This window comes from Vulpes lagopus, chromosome 1 (genome assembly GCF_018345385.1).
Source record: "Vulpes lagopus strain Blue_001 chromosome 1, ASM1834538v1, whole genome shotgun sequence".
NCBI classification, from domain to species: Eukaryota; Metazoa; Chordata; class Mammalia; order Carnivora; family Canidae; genus Vulpes; species Vulpes lagopus.
The window spans coordinates 15,287,494-15,304,769 of record NC_054824.1 but is presented as its reverse complement, the minus strand read 5'-3'; the positions used below and the strand labels follow the sequence as shown (position 1 = coordinate 15,304,769).

Below are 17,276 nucleotides of genomic sequence, written 5' to 3'. Positions count from 1 at the left end.
TCTTTCTATCGGTGTGTCTCTCATGAATAAATAAATAACATCTTTAAAAAAATTAAATTAAACAGCTCTAGGGATGCCTGGGTAGCTCAGTGGTTAAGCGTCCTCCTTTGGCTCAGGTTGTGATCCTGGGTTCTAGGATGAAATCCCGCATCAGGCTCCTTGTGGGGCACCTGCTTCTCCCTCTGACTCTGTCTCTGCCTTTCTCTCTATGTCTCTCATGAATAAATGAATAAAAATCTTTTTAAAAAAATTAAAGAGTTCTATATAACAATATAACTGTTAAACTTTTTAAGGTTTAAGAATTAGATGGGAAAAAGAAAATAGTCCCAAACTTTAAATTTCTGTAAATACATGTGACCAACTTGAATTTCTTCCTTAGAATGGAAAATAATTTTACAGACCCCCAAATGTGACTCAAATTATTTTCATTATAATAGAAATCTCATTCTCACAAAATGATCAATAAATTGGTCATCCTTATAACTCTATCTATGAAAGCAAAATTATACAATTAAGCATAAAAACAAAATTATAAAATCAATAGTGTTAAAATTAACAACACTATTGTGCTAGGGAAGGGGGTTTTGTTTTGTTTTGTTTTTGCTGAAATTATATCATCATTCATACCATGATGTGGTCCTATGAGCCACAGTAGAAGTTCTGATACAGGCTCACTTGAAATCAGCCTATTCTAACAGGTGTGACTCAATTCTCCCTCTACTTTCCTCTATTCCTGTGGTCCTCAAACTGTGGTCTCCAGACCAGCAGCATTGGCAACACCTAGGAACTTGTTAGAAATGCAAATACTTAGGCCCTACCCAGGAACTACTAAATCAGAATCTCCAGGCTGAGGCCCAGCAATCTATTTTAACAAGCCTTCCTGGTGATTGTGATGTGCCCCATTGTTTGAGACCACTGCTCTATTCAGACTACAGAGAAATACTTCCTAAGCTGCCACACTATGGCATCATCCTCCTCTCCCTCAGGCTCCAGTGTATCATTCACAGAATAAGCTATCTCCAAGCTTTCCTCCTTCTCCGCAGTATTATTACTTGGGGCCAACCAAAACAAAAACATATGCAGTAAGTACGTGACCTGTGCCACAAATTATGATTATCTGTTCTATAAGCCAAAATATCGTTATATAAATTTTAGAACCCAGAAGTGAAAACACAGAATTAAAATATTTTTGTCTTAAAATTGAAAATCTCTTGGAACGCCTGGGTGGCTCAGTGGTTGAGCGTCTGCCTTTGGCTCAGGGCATGATCCTGGAGTCTGACGTCGGGCTCCCTGCATGGGGCCTGCTTCTCCCTCTATGTCTCTGCCTCTTTCTCTGTGTCTCTCATGAATAAATAAATAAAATCTTTAAAAAATATTTTGAAAATCTCTGTTCAAGGAAAACTTGAAAACTTTTGCAAATTCATTCAAGGAATCTACAGGAATCTATAGACTCCATTTAGAAAATTTCTGCTGGATAAATACATATATAAAAAAGAAAAGTTTATTGTAAAATATATGCAAAGCTTTTTGATACAGTATCCACTTATACCACTGAAGTCAGTATGGTATGCTGGTAAGAAACTAGCAAATCAAAAGACTTGATTTAGTGCCTGGACTTTTACTTTGTAACCATAAAAGAGTAAATGATACTCAGTGTCTTTATATTTAAAATGAAGACACTGGACGTGGTTCCCAGCCAGGATTAAGTAGTAGAATCACCTGAAAGGTTTTTACAAAACTACAAATGCTCAGGCTTACCCCTTCCCCTGTAGGGAATCACCAAATCACTTGACTGCTTAAAGCACCTTCCTTCTCTAGAACTCTGGAATTCTGTATTAGCAAATTCATTACAAAAAATCAACTAGGAAGAATGTTTTCTTTATCCTATGAAGAAAAATTTTAAAAATGTAGAAGGATGACTCAATTTTTCCTTATTTAAATTTTATATCTGCGGGTAATATTAGTTTTATTAAAGCATTCCACAGGTTGTGTTCAGGCTAAAAAGCATACGTTGGTATAACATCTCAAAATATAGGGATCCCTGGGTGGCGCAGCGGTTTAGCGCCTGCCTTTGGCCCAGGGCGCGATCCTGGAGACCCGGGATCGAATCCCACATCAGGCTCCCGGTGCATGGAGCCTGCTTCTCCCTCTGCCTGTGTCTCTGCCTCTCTCTTTCTCTCTGTATGACTATCATAAATAAATAAAATTAAAAAAAAAAAATCTCAAAATATCTTACCTTAGAAAGCTCAAAGAAAATGGTATTTTTTGTAGTGGACATAAGTTGTAACATCTAACTTACCATATAACCCACGTGCTCAGACTAATTGTAATACAGTGAGATTCTGTTCTCCGACTCTTGTAGTGCCTCAGTGAATGATGGTTCTCTGAGTTTCTACCACAACCCTACAGAGGAATAGAATGTTATTTGTATGATCTACATATAAGTTTCTTCAAATTAATCAAAACTTAAATCATATGCAAACTTATACTGAGTTTTGGTTTTTAATTTCAAGCATGAAGAGGAAAGTTTCAGAAAGTAATAGATTCTCATTAAACTTAATTTCTTGCAAAGAGGCTAATTCGCTTTTTGTTATACGGTATTTACCTAAAACAATTACGAATCAAGTTCATTTTGCTATTATTTAAAAATGTGTACACTCACTGGGGCACTGAGCATCCTCGCAGACCCCTTCTCCTATATACACATTTTCTACTATTGTCTGCATCTCCACCCAAACCCACTGACAACTACTGAGACTCAGACCAATCCAGTAATTTCCCTCACCAGGTAAGTAAAGAAATGAGTTCCAGTTCTGGCCAATGAGACTCAAGGGGCAGTCTATTAGATGTTTCATGGAAAGTCTCGTACATTTAAAAACAAAAACAGGGAAAGGATGTACTTTTTGCCCTCTTTCTGGTCTTTGGGGATTGCTGTATGATAAATAATGCATGAAACATCTTTGGCCATAAAAAGCCATGAAAGTGAGAGTGGCACAAAAGAAAAATGGAAGAAACGTCAGTTTTCAATGTCCTTTTCATTGAATTAACTAGCCTTGAAGTGGTCCTACTTATGAACCATGTGAGATAATAAGGATTCCTCTTATTTTAGAAAAATTATACACATCTTAAATGTTATTCAAAGGATATTACAGATAGTAATACCTTCTAAGCTGTTCAGAAAAATTGTTTTGAAAAAAATCTTTTCATAGAAAAAAAAATTAATCTAATGGGGCAGCCCGGGTGGCTCAGTGCTTTAGTGCCGCCTTCAGCCCAGGTTGTGATCCTGGACACCCAGGATCGAGTCCCATGTCGGGCTCCCAGCATGGAGCCTGCTCTTCCCTCTGCCTGTGTTTCTGCCCCCCTCTCTCTCTCTCTCTCTCTCTCTCTCTCTCTGTATCTCTCATGAATAAATAAATAAAATCTTAAAAAAATTAATCTAGTAAGATGTAAAAAAAACTTGGATCCATTTCTTAAGTAAACACAAATAGGTAAAAGCAAGTAAGACATGAGAACTACTGCAGGTAGGTTGGATTCCCTTTCAAAGTATTTCTCTATACCACACATGATTACTTTCTAAAAATAACATACATTTTACTCTGCCTTAACAAATGTTTCTAAGTTCAGCCTTGGAGAGTTCTATCTAAACATGGAATAAATTTATCTTAAGTTCTAAACATTACCAACAGTCCAACTCACAATAAGCATAGAAAAATATCTAAGACAAACTCACAAATAAAAATCACTTTTCTGACCTGAAATCCACACTTGAGGCACAACCAAACGTCAGAGGGAAGTACTGGCTGCCCATCACAGAATCTTCTTTCTTTTAAACATTCTGAGCAAACTGACCACACATTCTCAGCTATTGCTTTCTTCACATGATTCACACTGATAGCATGACTTATATGCTGGCAAGTAAAACCTACTGAATAAGACAAAACAAAATTTGAACATTTTCTTTACTAAACCAAAGTGCTGTCATCAGTAAGCAAAAGTCAATAGCATTAAAATGCTGTAACTAAAAAGGAAAGAGATTTTTAAAAAAGTAACTCAAAAGGATACTACTGCATGGTTCCATTTATAAGGCATTCTTGAAATAATATAATTACAGAGTTGAAGAACAAATCTGTGGCTGCTATGGACTATGGATGGAGAGCAGGGAATGTGGCTATAAATAGGTAACCCTTGAAATGGTGATGGTACAGTCAGGTATCTCAATTGTGATGATTATACAAAACTATACATGTAATAAAAGTGCACAGAATTATACCCACGCAGACAGGCACACACACACACACACACACACACACACACACGAGGCCTTGCATATCTGGTGGAATCAGAATAAGCTTTAAGGATTGTACTGATGTCATTTCCCTGGTTTTGATAGTGTGCTATAGAAATACAAGATGTTAAATCAGGAGAGGCTGGGTGAAGAGTGAATGGAACCCCCTTGTATATCTTTTTGAAGCTTCCTGTTAATTAGTTCAAAAATAAAAAGTTTAACAAATAAACTAGATTATTTACTGAGCAGCTACTATGCCAAGCATTTTTTAATACATTTTCTTCTCATTAAGACACATACATAAAATCATTCCACAGAGCCTACCTCTGCTCTCAAGCTATTTGCATCACTATAGGGAGAAAGGAGAGAGGAAAAAACAATGGCATAATTTACAGGAACAAAAACTCTCCTTAATGAATACTACCAAATAACAAATGACTTTGTGATGAATGAATAAAGAAGATGTGGTTTATGTATACAATGGAATATTACTCAGCCATTAGAAATGACAAATACCCACCATTTGCTTCAATGTGGATGGAACTGGAGGGTATTATGCTGAGTGAAATGAGTCAATCGGAGGACAAACATTATATGTTCTCATTCATTTGGGGAATATAAATAATAGTGAAAGGAAATAGAAGGGAAGGGAGAAGCAATGGGTAGGAAATATCAGAAAGGGAGACAGAACATAAAGACTCCTAACTCTGGGAAACGAACTAGGGGTGGTGGAAGGGGAGGGGGGTGGGGGTGAATGGGTGACAGGCACTGAGGGGGGCACTTGACGGGATGAGCACTGGGTGTTATTCTGTATGTTGGCAAATTGAACACCAATAAAAAATAAATTTATTATTTAAAAAAAATGACTTTGCATGGTCCTTAGTTACCCCTTATAACAGAGTCCCACTGGGAGTCCACTATGTGTAGACAAGTGGCCAAAATAAGTTAATATGTTTTTATTTCTTCAGATAACTGTATTCTTCTCCCAAGGATACAATAACACTTCCACTTCTCCCAAATACCTGAACATTTCCATTTCTCTACCTCAACTATCTCAAACACCAAAACCACAACTCTCTGCCAAAATTAAAAAACAAAGGGAAAGACTGAGTAACTTGAAGAGGGGAACAGGAGTATGTACATTTTGACTTCCTCCACTTCCCTTCCTAAGTGTGCAGCACTCCTTTTCACCTATTCGTGAACTAGAGAGAGGCTAAGCATTAGTTCCATTTCATCCTGAAGCCTAAGAATGTGACTCCTGACAAGTGACTTGTTGTGAAACATAATTTCAACAAAAATAATGTGTAAATCTGGTGAAAGATTAGGACTTCTAATTTCATACCAAGAGCAAGTTGAAAGAATAGACATAAAAGGGGTAATTCTGAAGTCCTATATTTGAAAAGCAAGGACACATGCCATTAAAGAAACGGGGATTCTGAGGAAGGCTGATAGATGACCATACCAGTACAGGACCTAGAAGTGCTTTACTAAATGTCATTGCTTTGAGTTTTTATATTTTAAATTTCTAAGGGGAAAAATCATTCCATACATCTTTTGTATTATCCCTGAGGTGGGATCTGGCCAGGGTACAACTTAACTATTCTGATTCCGCAATTCAGACTTATAAAACTGAAATTGTTAATGAATTCAGAGATAACTGAATTCATGATAAAAGGTTTCAGGCCTCTAAATTAAATCTATTAGCATTTAAATGCTTCAACCATATATATTTATTATTAAGTAAATTTGAAAGTTTGATGTTTCCTACAAGAGCTAACCAGCATTTAAATAGCATTCACAATCTTTTGTGGGGAAGGGCAGGGAAATGTAAAAAAATATTTAATTTTTTGTGCGCAGTTTTCTGTAACTTGTTTAGTCATATAATTGTCTAAATTAAAAAAAAAACGTACAATTGTCTAAATTTCATCTGTCAAATAAATCCTCTAGGGATTCCCGAATAAAACATACAATGCATTAAAGCCTATAGTTGTTTCGCAATAACAAGTCAAAAACAATAATTAAGATGTCCACGTTTTTCACTTTAAATATTAATAAAAACTTTACAGGGAGGTCTTCTAGTTTGCAAATGATGGTCTAAAATCAACACTTCCCCATTCTCCAGAAACTAAGGTCAACAAGAATAGAAAACAAAAACGAGTTCCTTTTCAGAAAAATCATAAGACCACGTCATAAATAAAGTGGAAGGGTCCCACCTCAACGCAGCAGAGATCAAAGAGGAGTGCATACAGAAAGAAGCAGAGAGCATACTGCAGCTATAGATTTCACAGAGAACGCTGCATGCTTTGCAGACACAGCACAGAAACCTAAATCTCTGTGCTGCAACAACACTGGCAGGAGCTCCCCTATATCCAATTTTGTTTTAAGAAGCCAAAAAAGGCAATTACTAATTCACTAAGTGAGAAACAAACAAACAAACAAACAAACAAAAAAAAAAAAAAAAACAAGCCAAATTCACAGGGAACAGTCTCATCTCTAAGTCAGTCGGGGAGAAGAGATACTTTGGATTCTCAAAAAACCCAGGGCTGCGTAATCCTGTTGAGTTGGAAAGGAGTAAAAGCTAACTGAGCTCACACTCAAAACTCCAGTGGTCCTGACAGTGCCCTGGCCCTCCTCACACAAATATTCTAAAACTAACTGGCCCAAGAAAGGTGACTTACAATGAGAAATCAAGCAAAAATCTAAGCCACAAACTCTATGGCAATAGAAGAAAACCGAAAAGCATATGACACAGAAATCACTGTCATGAAATAAAAATACAAAACAGAAGCAAATGCACCAGCACGAGGTGGCAAAACAGGAGAGCAGTAGCAGAGCTCAGGAAAAAAAATGAAAGAAAAAATAAATGAAACCACAAAAAGGATGACAAAACTAAAAAGGGCAGAAAGTGAAAAAGACTACAGAAGACATTGTAAAAGATAAAAATGAAAAGAGCAAACAAAATGAAAAGGGAGCAGGAGTTTTAGAGGATTTTAAAAAATAATGAGAAGACAGGCAAGGAAGATCTAACATAGGAATCATCCCTGAAAATTTTTTTTCAGGATCCCTGAAAGAAATCATATTCACAGAATAAAACAAATGTTTAAAGATATAATTCAGACTTCCCCCAATGTAGCAATCTAGCTATCCTGAAACACTGTCCAAGTTAAAAACACTTAAAAATGGAAACAAAAATTTAAAACACCTTTTTAAATGGAGAGCTGAACTGGTGAGAAAGAATGGGAGAATCCTTGGAGGCTGAAATGGAAGGCACGAAGCTCAAGAAAAAAGCAGGCCTAAAAAAAAAAAAAAAAAAAAAAAAAAGCAGGCCTGATGCCAGCAGCTACCCAGAATCTTCTCCCAGGCTTGAAGGCCTGGCTTTAACAGGCCATGAGAAAGGTGAAAACAAAAAGATGCTAATTTTAAGTTATTTTATAAACTAGAAATGGGTAGGAAATATCAGAAAGGGAGACAGAACATGAAGACTCCTAACTCTGGGAAACGAACTAGGGGTGGTGGAAGGGGAGGAGGGGGGGGTGGGGGTGAATGGGTTGTGGGCACTGAGGGGGGCACTTGACAGGATGAGCACTGGGTGTTATTCTGTATGTTGGCAAATTGAACACCAATAAAAATAAATTTATTATTTAAAAAAAACTAGACAAAATCTCAATAAAAATATCAACAGGATGTTTTGGAACTAGACAAGGTGATTTAAATTTCATGCAGGGGATTCGTGGGTGGTTAAGTGTCTGCTTTCAGCTCAGGTTATGATCCCAATGTCCTGGGATCGAGCCCCATGTCGTTGTGCTCTTTGCTACCTGCTGCTCCCCCTACTTGTGCTGTCAAATAAATAAATAAAATCTTTTTTTTAAATCTTAAAAATAATGGATAAAAATTCATATAGAAAAGAGTAAAAATAAAGAATAAAGGATTTGTTGATGAAAAACATAGATGGTTATTTCCCCCAATGCTATTTAGGATGCCAGATATGACAATTTACCAGCAATGTCGTCTGAAGAGTCTTCATCACGAGGTATAGCAGGCCTTTTACTTCTTTTGGCTTTCTCAGGCAAAGCTTTGGAAGGCTCTTTCACCCGCATCTGTTATTTACTGAAAAGGTTGGGGTTAGGGTGAAATGAATACATTTTAATCCTCAAAACTATTTTACTTCATGTATATTAAAATGGAAATGACTTCAATTTTAGGTATTGAACTTCATGTATATTAGGTATTTTAGGTATTTTACTTCATGTATATTAAAATGGAAATGACTTCAATTTTAGTTGGCTTGGTACATTAACAGAAGAAGAGAACATCAGATGTAACCAAAGAAATCTTTATTAAACCAAAATACAAATGCATATCATATTTGACTTTCGCCAACTACTCCCTAGATGATGTCCAGGTGAATGACAAAACTAAAGTTTTGACCAAGGGAATAAGTGCTGCTTCTGGGTCATGTGCTCCCCTTGCCCTTTCTCCCACCCCACTAGCTAGGAAATTAGTAGAAATTGGAAAAGCCACAATGGGGCAGGGAAGGAAGCCAGGTGCCCAGCACAGCAGAGCCAGCCTATCTGCACTATATGACCCAGCACTGAACTACTGAGAGAGAAGTAAATTGTTTTAAGCTGCAGCATTTTTTTTTTTTTGGTGAGGCTTTCCCCCCACATTTTTATTATGAAAACACTTAAACATCCAGAAAAGTTAATAGAACAATATAATAAACACCCATATGCTTACTACCTAGAATCCACATCTAGAACATTTTGCCCTATTTGTTTTATCTAAATATCAGTATGTACAGATACTGAATATGTGAATATATTTACTTGTTTTTGCTGAACTACTTCAAAGTAAGTTGCAAAGAGCATGTATCTTTGTGCCCCCATAGACCATACTTTCAATAGCAAGGTTGTATAACGCCCCATGCTTAATTTGTTTCTTTCTTCATAGTGTTACTTACCTCTGTCCTTTCTGTTTCTTAAAAACCCAAAATTAATTCTTAAGATTTTATTTATTTTTTTAAAGATTTTATTTATTTATTCATGAGAGACACAGAGAGAGGGAGAGACACAGCCAGACTCCATGCAGGGAGCCCAACATGGGACTCGAACCCGGGTCTCGAGGACCTCGCCCTGGCTGAAGGCAGCGCTAAATCACTGAGCCACCCGGGCTGCCCAATTGTTAAGATTTTAGATTAAAGATTAAGCATCTTTTCAAACCACTGTATTTGGAGTCTCTGCCTAAATCCTACCTAATATCATCTGTTCTATGGCTAAGCTACACTGCAATTTTAATGGCTATTTGTTTATTTGCTTTTATTGATCAAGGTGGAAGAAACTTTCAACTCAATAATAAATTCTGAATCTTGGGGTGCCTGGGTGGCTCAGTCAGTTAAGCGTCCGATTCTTGATTTTGGTTCAGGTCATGATCTCAGGGTCATGGGATTCGGCCCCATGCCAGGCTCCACCCAGTGGGAAGTCTGTTTGAGATCCTCTCCCTCTTCCTCTGTCTCTCCATGTGTTTGTGCACATGCTATCTCTCTAAAATAAATAAACCTTTAAAAATGAATACATAAATAAATCCTGAATTTTTTTTCCTTTAAGATTTTATTTAGAGAGAGGCAGAGACAGAGAGAGAAAAGCAAGCTCCCCACAAGGAGCCTGATGCAGGACTCGATCCTAGAACCCCAGGATCACGACCTGAGCCAAAGGCAGACGCTCAACCACTGAGCCACCCAGGTGCCCTAAATTCTGAATCTTGATTCAGAATATTCATGAGAGACAGAGAGAGAGGCAGAGGCTTTATATTCCACATAAGGAGCTTTTTAGTTTACCATTTTTAAGAGCCATTTCTTCAACTCCAGAGGTCATCACTCTTGAACTGAGCTGCAACAAATTATGGCCTTCAGGGTTAGAGATGCACAAGGCCTCTGAGTTCCTTGACCACTTCATTTCTGACTGCCTTTTCCCTCCAAACTTCCTCATCCACTCACTCTTACCGTCCTACCTTGCAAAATCACTAATTCAAGTATTCCATTCTCTAATCACAAATTCGAATTCTTCCAGCTTTGCCTGTTCAGCCAATCCTATTCACCTTTAGTGCCCAGCCTGACAAGAGGTTGCATCTCACCACGTGCTTCCATGATCACTATAGCAAGGCAGGGAGATGGGGAAGTAGCAAATGGAGTGCTAGGTCTTAAAGCTTCACTCGGACATGATGTGTCACGTCTCCTCACATTTTAGCAGTCCAAGCAAGTCATATGGCACATTTAACTTCAAGTGGACATGGGTAGGGGGTAGGATGTGGGCTGTGTACAAAGAATGCAACCTTACTATGTACACAGAAGGACAAAACACGTGTGCACAGCCTTAAAGACTACCACATCACTCCTCTAACAGAACTCCAAACCTAGGGGCCCCTGGGTGGCTCAGTAGTTGAGCATCTGCCTTCAGCTCCGGTGGTGATCCTGGGGTCCTAGAATAGAGTCCTGCATCAGGCTCCCAGCAGGGAGCCTGCGTCTCCCTCTGCCTAGGTCTCTGCCTCTCTCTGTGTGTCTCTCATGAATAAATAAATAAAATATTATAGATTTTATAATAGATAAGAGTTACAAACTTCCAGTTATAAAATAAATAAGTCATGGAGATGAAAAGTATCGTATAGGGAATATAGTCAAAAATATTGTAATAATGTTGTATGGTAACAGATGGTGATGCCAGGGTCCTGGGATCGAGTCCCACATCAGGCTCCCCGCATCTCTCTCTCTCTGTGTCTTTCGTGAATAAATAAATAAAATCTCTTTTTTTAAATAAATAAAATATTAAAAAAAAAAAAAACCCAAACCTAAATGAACCCAATTAAACACTTTCACCATGTCTGCATCCAAACAGGCTGGAGAAAATCTTCTAAGAAAGCAGACTGGGTCCACCAAATTCATAATCTCAATCTCAATCTCAAATGGATCAAGACATGCCATTATCTACTACACTTCCTGGCAAACCTACTTACTTACTCCTCACACAGCCATCCGAAACCTTCCTCATTCTCCCAAACCTTTAAAAATGAATAAATAAATAAATCTCCATCTCCCTACTTCTCAAGAGAGTATCTAGTCTTCTGCTTTACTGAGGGAAAAAAGATATAATCAGATGGCAAATGTCATCTTTCCACCACCAAACTTACAGACTTCCCTCCAACTATTTCAAATTGATATCCTGAAAATATAGGCGTAACTAAAAGAATCCAGGAAAAAAAAATGGCTCCTGGAAACTGCTCATACCTTTCCCCAGCTTCTCAAATCACCTCTTGATAAAGACAGACAGAACACATAGATAGTGCTTGCAGAATAACAAAAAGAACCAGGTATTTGACCTACATTCTATAAAAGGTCTGTAAAAGACAGTGACTTAACTTGGCCACATAGTCAATTTCTAGTGATTTTTCTGACACTTGCAGTATGTCTAAACATAGATATAACTCTGGACGGTAACCCACTATTCAGCACGTATCTGTATAGCTCTCTTTTTCTTTCCTTTTTAGGCAGAAAGAGACAAAATTAAAATCCGATGATTAGATCTTCAAGTACTTCCTATCACCAATATTGCATCTGGGGATCCAAGACCACCCTCACATTTGAAGATTCACTGGAAGGACTCACAGGACTCGGCATGTAGTTGTACTCATGGCTAACTTTTATTACAGCAAGGCAGTATGGACATACAACCTGAGCATAATGGAAAAAGACACAGGTGAAGTTTGCAGGAATCCATGTGCAGGCTTCCTTATTATGTTCTCTTCCTCCCAGAAAGGGTCAAACAGAGCGCATTCTTTCTCCTCAGTGAGGAAAATCCAGCAATGTCTGTGCAATGTTTCTGCCCAGGGAAGCCCATTACAGACTCACAGGCCAGGGTTTTTTCTGGGGGCTGGTGACTTCGACACAAACAGCAGTGCAAGGCATAAACTATATTGTTCCCAGATGCCAAACAAGGTGTAGCCTTGCAAGCGGATCTTTCTAAGGATAGCCGTCTCAGGCCTGGTAGGTTTATTCTTTCCAGGACAAATAAGTTCTGGCCCTTTCTTTCATGCGGTTTCCCAAACAAATCTTTCCAGCTTTCAACTTTAGTATTCCTCTAACATGTCTTTTCTCTGCTGTAAAATGTGCAACTGAGTTGTTTAGAAATGTTAAAAACACACACACACACACACACACATGCTAGGGGTGCCTGGGTGGCTCTAGGCCTTAAGCATCTGCCTTCCACTCAGGTCATGATCCCAGTGTCCTGGGATCCAGCCCCACCTCAGGCTCCCTGCTCAGCGGGGTGTCTGCTTTTCCTCTCCACCCTACTCGTGCGCTCTCTCTCAACTAAATAAAATCTTTAAAAAAATAAATTAAATTAAAATTCAAACACATGCTATACAAACAAAAGCCCATAGTCTCAAAAAAATAAAACAAATTTTCCCCCACCCTTGGACTGTTGGGTAACTATCTTCAGCGCGGGGAGGACACAACTCTCCTTTTGGTACCAGGCTCAAAGATGAACAGCACTTACGTGCTTCTGCTGAGCATCACGCTCGGCTCCAAGCGCGCCAAAGACACTGTCCCACTGGATCCCAACCACCTTACGAGACAGGTCACTATTCCTGCCCCCGTACACGCTGGAAACAACACACAGAGGGCAAGGGACCTGCAGAGGTCGCCGAGCCAGGGGGCGGTGCACGGGGACCGAGACCCCGGCGGACCCCGGCAGCCCGTCGCCAAGGCGCCCACCACCAGCACCCAAGTTCCTCAAGAGAAAATGGGCGGGAGGAGGGCGCGCGGGAGGGAGGCGGGAAGGCTGTCGGGCGGCGCGGGGTCCCAGCAGGCGGAGGCCCGGCCCCTCCCGCGGCCCCTCCCGCGGCCCCTCCCGCGGCCCCTCCCGCCCAAACACCCTCGGCCGCCGCCCAGCCCCGCCGCACGCACGCGGCCCCCGGCGACCGCCTGGAGCCCCCGGGCTCGCGGAGGCGGGAGCGCGGAGGGGGCCTCGCCCAGGCCCGTCCTGCCGCCAGGCGCTGCGGCAGAACCGGCGGAGACCCAGGCGCTGCAGCGACCCCCGCACCGCAACCCGGACTCACCACGCCGGCCGGGCCGCCGCGACTACAACCGGGAGGCACTGCGCCTGCGCGGCCGACCTCGGGCCGGCAGGGCGGGGCCTCGTGTGCCGACCCCGCGGGAGGGGCGGAGGGGCCGTGCCCGGGGGGTGGTGCACCGGGGTGGGCGGGGCATGGGCGGGGCCTCGTGTGACCTCCCCACGGGATGGGCGGAGGGGCCGTGCCCCGGGGGTGGTGCTCCCGGGGTGGGCGGGGCATGGGCGGGGCCTCGTGTGACCTCCCCACGGGAGGGGCGGAGGGGCCGTGCCCCGGGGGTGGTGCACCGGGGTGGGCGTGGCCTCGTGTCCCCTCCCCACCGGAGTGCGGGGGGCCGTGCCCTAGGAGAGATGCAGCCGGGGCGGGGCAGGGGCGGGGCCCTCGTGCGTCCGCCCCACAGAGGTGGCCGTGCCCTGGGGGTGGTGCACCCGGGGTGGGGCGGGGCATGGGCGGGGCCTCGTGTGACCTCCCCACCCGAAGACGGGGGAGCCGTGCCCTGGGGGTGGTGCACCCGGGGTGGGCGTGGCCTCGGCCGTGCCCTAGGGGTGGGGCACCCGGGGCGGGGCCGGCTCGCGGGGCGCCTGCGTTCTCGACGTCTGCCGAGCCCCGGAGGCCAGGCTAATCTTAGAACGACGGCAGAGCACTCCAGGCTGCCCCCGAAAGTGCCTGGAGCGCGCAGCTCTGGTCTTAACGGAGTCGGGCTTAAGTCGCACTCGTTGCTGAGAGCCTGAAGGAGTAGCCTCCGACAATAGTGACATCTGACATTTGGCATGTTATCTTGCATTTTTCCCCATTATTACTGGCTTAATTTCTTGTCCCACACCTGTACACTTCGAAGTTCCATTATCCGTCAAAGTGGTCTGCATATGTTTAGTAAAAATAGTTGGTTTGAAAATATTCTATTTTTAAAGAGTTTATTTTTTCCGAGAGACACAGAGAGGCAGAGACATAGGCAGAGGGAGAAGCAAGCTCCCTGCGGGTAGCCCCATGCGGACTCGATGCCAGGACCCCGAGGACACGACCTGAGAAGGGCAGATGCTCAACCATTGAGCCACCCAGGCGCCCAGAAAATATTTTATTTTAATGATTCTGCAAATATCAACACTAGTTGTGGGTAAGTCCTACGAGCTTTGTAATCTTTCACAACTCTTCAGCAAGGAGACAAGTGTGGCCTTATGGATAGAATCTTGGATTAGGAGTCTAATAAGGTACCAGAGATAAACCAAAAAACTCTGACTTTCCCTTAAAATTTCTAATTCATTTCTTACTAAATACCATTATTTCTATGTACAGAACTGGCAAAGGAAGTTACTAGTTGTTAACATTGTATTTATGGAAACCACTCCTTCAATAAATGTAACTAAGTACAAATATGCCAGTTATTGTACCTGGTATAGGGATAAAGAATAACGTTTTGAAGTAGGAGAATTTTTTTCTTTAGGGAGAAATATCTTTTCCCTATTTTTTTCTTTAGGGAAAAAAATTCCCCAAATAAGAATAGATTGTATTGTGATGTAATTGTCAAGTCAAAACTGTCTATATTACCGAAGTTTTCATTTATTGTAACATCAAATTTGAAATAGCACATGGAGGAAAAAAAGATATGCAAACTTGAACAAACCTAAATAATTTCCATACTAAATTACATTGCTGTAAGCAGGATTTTTAAAAATGTATCATATACTGGACTCCCAATTTACAGTAAAAAAAAAAGAGGGGGGACTGAATTAGAACATAGAAATTTAGGAATTAGGGGCTGCCCAGTGGCTCAGTAATCCTCTGCCTTCAGCTCAAGTCAGGATTCCAGGGTGCTGGGATGGAGTCCAGGTCAGCCAGGAGTCTGCTGCTCCCTCTCCCTCTGCTCCTCTCCCTGCTCCTGCCCATGTGCTCTCTCTCTCAAATAAATAAATCTTTTTGGAAAAAAAGAAATTTAGGAATTATACAAACACCATACAATTTTTCTTGGAAATGACAAAGTTCCAAAGCTACCTTGATTTCTAGAGGTTTACATATTATTTTACAACTTGATTTTTTTCACTAGACAGTATATCTTGGACATAACTTTATATTAGCCTCATTCTTTTGACTAGTTGCTTAAAACTCCAGTGAATGGATGTATCATTTTTTTTTCCCAATCAGTTTTCTGTTGATGTACCTTTATCTTGGCCCACTTGTGCAAATACCATCAGAGAGATAGCAGTGGAAATGCCGAGTCAACAGATAAATTCATTTTAAGTTTTGATAGAAACTCTTCCCCCAAAAAACTGCATGAAAAACAATACATTTCCTAATTCTTCATTTGATTTGTCAAATATCTGGATACTTGTGAATTTAGAAAGAAATGGGGAAAATCTCCTCCTTCCCAGTTGCCTTTCACTTATGTCATGCCAAGAAATAAACAAGTTGTTTGAGAATCAATGATTCATATCATCTCAGCACTAGTAGATCTTTCCCAGGAGAATTAAACTATTTTTCTCCCTTTCATCCCACTTTAAGCCTTCCTGACTCTCTCTGAAGAGAAGAACTTGGACACTTGTCCAAGGAACAATGATTAAGACTCTCTTTTGTTTTTTTTTTTTTTGTTTTTTTTTTTTTTAAATTTTATGTATTTATGATAGTCATACAGAGAGAAAGAGAGAGGCAGAGACACAGGCGGAGGGAGAAGCAGGCTCCATGCGCCGGGAGCCTGATGTGGGATTCGATCCCGGGTCTCCAGGATCGCGCCCTGGGCCAAAGGCAGGCGCCAAACCGCTGCGCCACCCAGGGATCCCAAGACTCTCTTTTGACAAGACTTTTTACTATAAGAACTCTTAAATAAACCACGTCTGGCACTGTGTTACGTACGGGAAGAGCTATTCATCTTTCGAGAGAAAAAATCCTGCAGAAAAATATTTCTCAAATAATTAGTCATGAACATTGGAAAAAGAATTCTTGCATAATATGTGCTCTTGCGGGATCCCTGGGTGGCGCAGCGGTTTGGCGCTTGCCTTTGGCCCAGGGCGCAATCCTGGAGACCCGGGATCGAATCCCACGTCGGGCTCCCGGTGCATGGAGCCTGCTTCTCCCTCTGCCTGTGTCTCTGCCTCTCTTTCTCTCTGTATGACTATCATAAATAAAAAAAAAAAAATATGTGCTCTTGCAAAAGCCTAAATCAAATTGAATGCGATTTATTGAGACCAAGCACACATTGTTTCATTGTTTCCATATCTGTGTTCATACTACCTATGGTTTTTTTTTTTTTAAGATTTTATTTATTTATTCATGAGAGACACAGATAGAGAGAGGCAGAGACACAGACAGAGGAGAAGCAGGCTCCATGCAGGGAGCCCGATGTGGGACTCGATCCTGGGACTCTAGCATCATGCCCTGGGCTGAAGACCTGAAGGCGCCAAACCGCTGAGCCACCCAGGGATCTCCACTACCTATGGTTTTAATGTATTCAGGAGAGCTTGAGGATGCCATGGAGAGTACATGAATTTACAATATATAATGACATTTTAGTTCAAAGCTAATTCACAAAATAGGTTATATAGAGACTATAGCTAAATTTTATTTTTTTTATTTTTTTATTTTTTAAGATTTTATTTATTAGGGACACAGAAAGAGAGACACAGGCAGAGGGAGAAGCAGGCTCCATGCAGGGAGCCCGACGTGGGACTCGATCCAGGGTCTCCAGGATCACACTCTGGGCTAGAGGCGGCGCAAAACCGCTCAGCCACCAGGGCTGCCCTATAGCTAAATTTTAAATAATTTGGAAAAAGATAATTGTAAGTGATGACACTGGCATAGAAATTTGAAATGGTGCTACTATTAAATTATTGAAAATTAAATAATCTTAAAGTGCTTAATGAAATTATTCCTTGGACACTAC

At 41.2% G+C, this 17,276-nt stretch overlaps 1 protein-coding gene across 6 annotated transcripts in view; it reads right to left on the bottom strand.

Moving 5' to 3' along the window:
• Window positions 1-13,438, bottom strand: part of USP45 (ubiquitin specific peptidase 45) — a 72,452-nt gene extending 59,014 nt beyond the window's left edge. For 5 of the 6 annotated variants that reach the window (XR_005988581.1, XR_005988832.1, XM_041758691.1 and 2 more), the window contains exons 1-4: window positions 13,394-13,438; window positions 8,283-8,392; window positions 3,753-3,925; window positions 2,300-2,403 (exon numbers count right to left, since the gene is read on the bottom strand). Coding sequence is in view for 4 of the 6 variants with exons in the window: in XM_041758691.1 (XP_041614625.1) it covers window positions 2,300-2,403; window positions 3,753-3,925; window positions 8,283-8,382 (377 nt within the window). In the remaining 2 variants the exon portion in view is untranslated. Of the gene's footprint in view, window positions 1-2,299; window positions 2,404-3,752; window positions 3,926-8,282; window positions 8,393-12,831; window positions 13,130-13,393 lie in introns of those variants that run through there. The other variant, XM_041759438.1, reaches the window with a different exon arrangement.
• Between the last annotated feature and the right edge of the window lie 3,838 nt (window positions 13,439-17,276).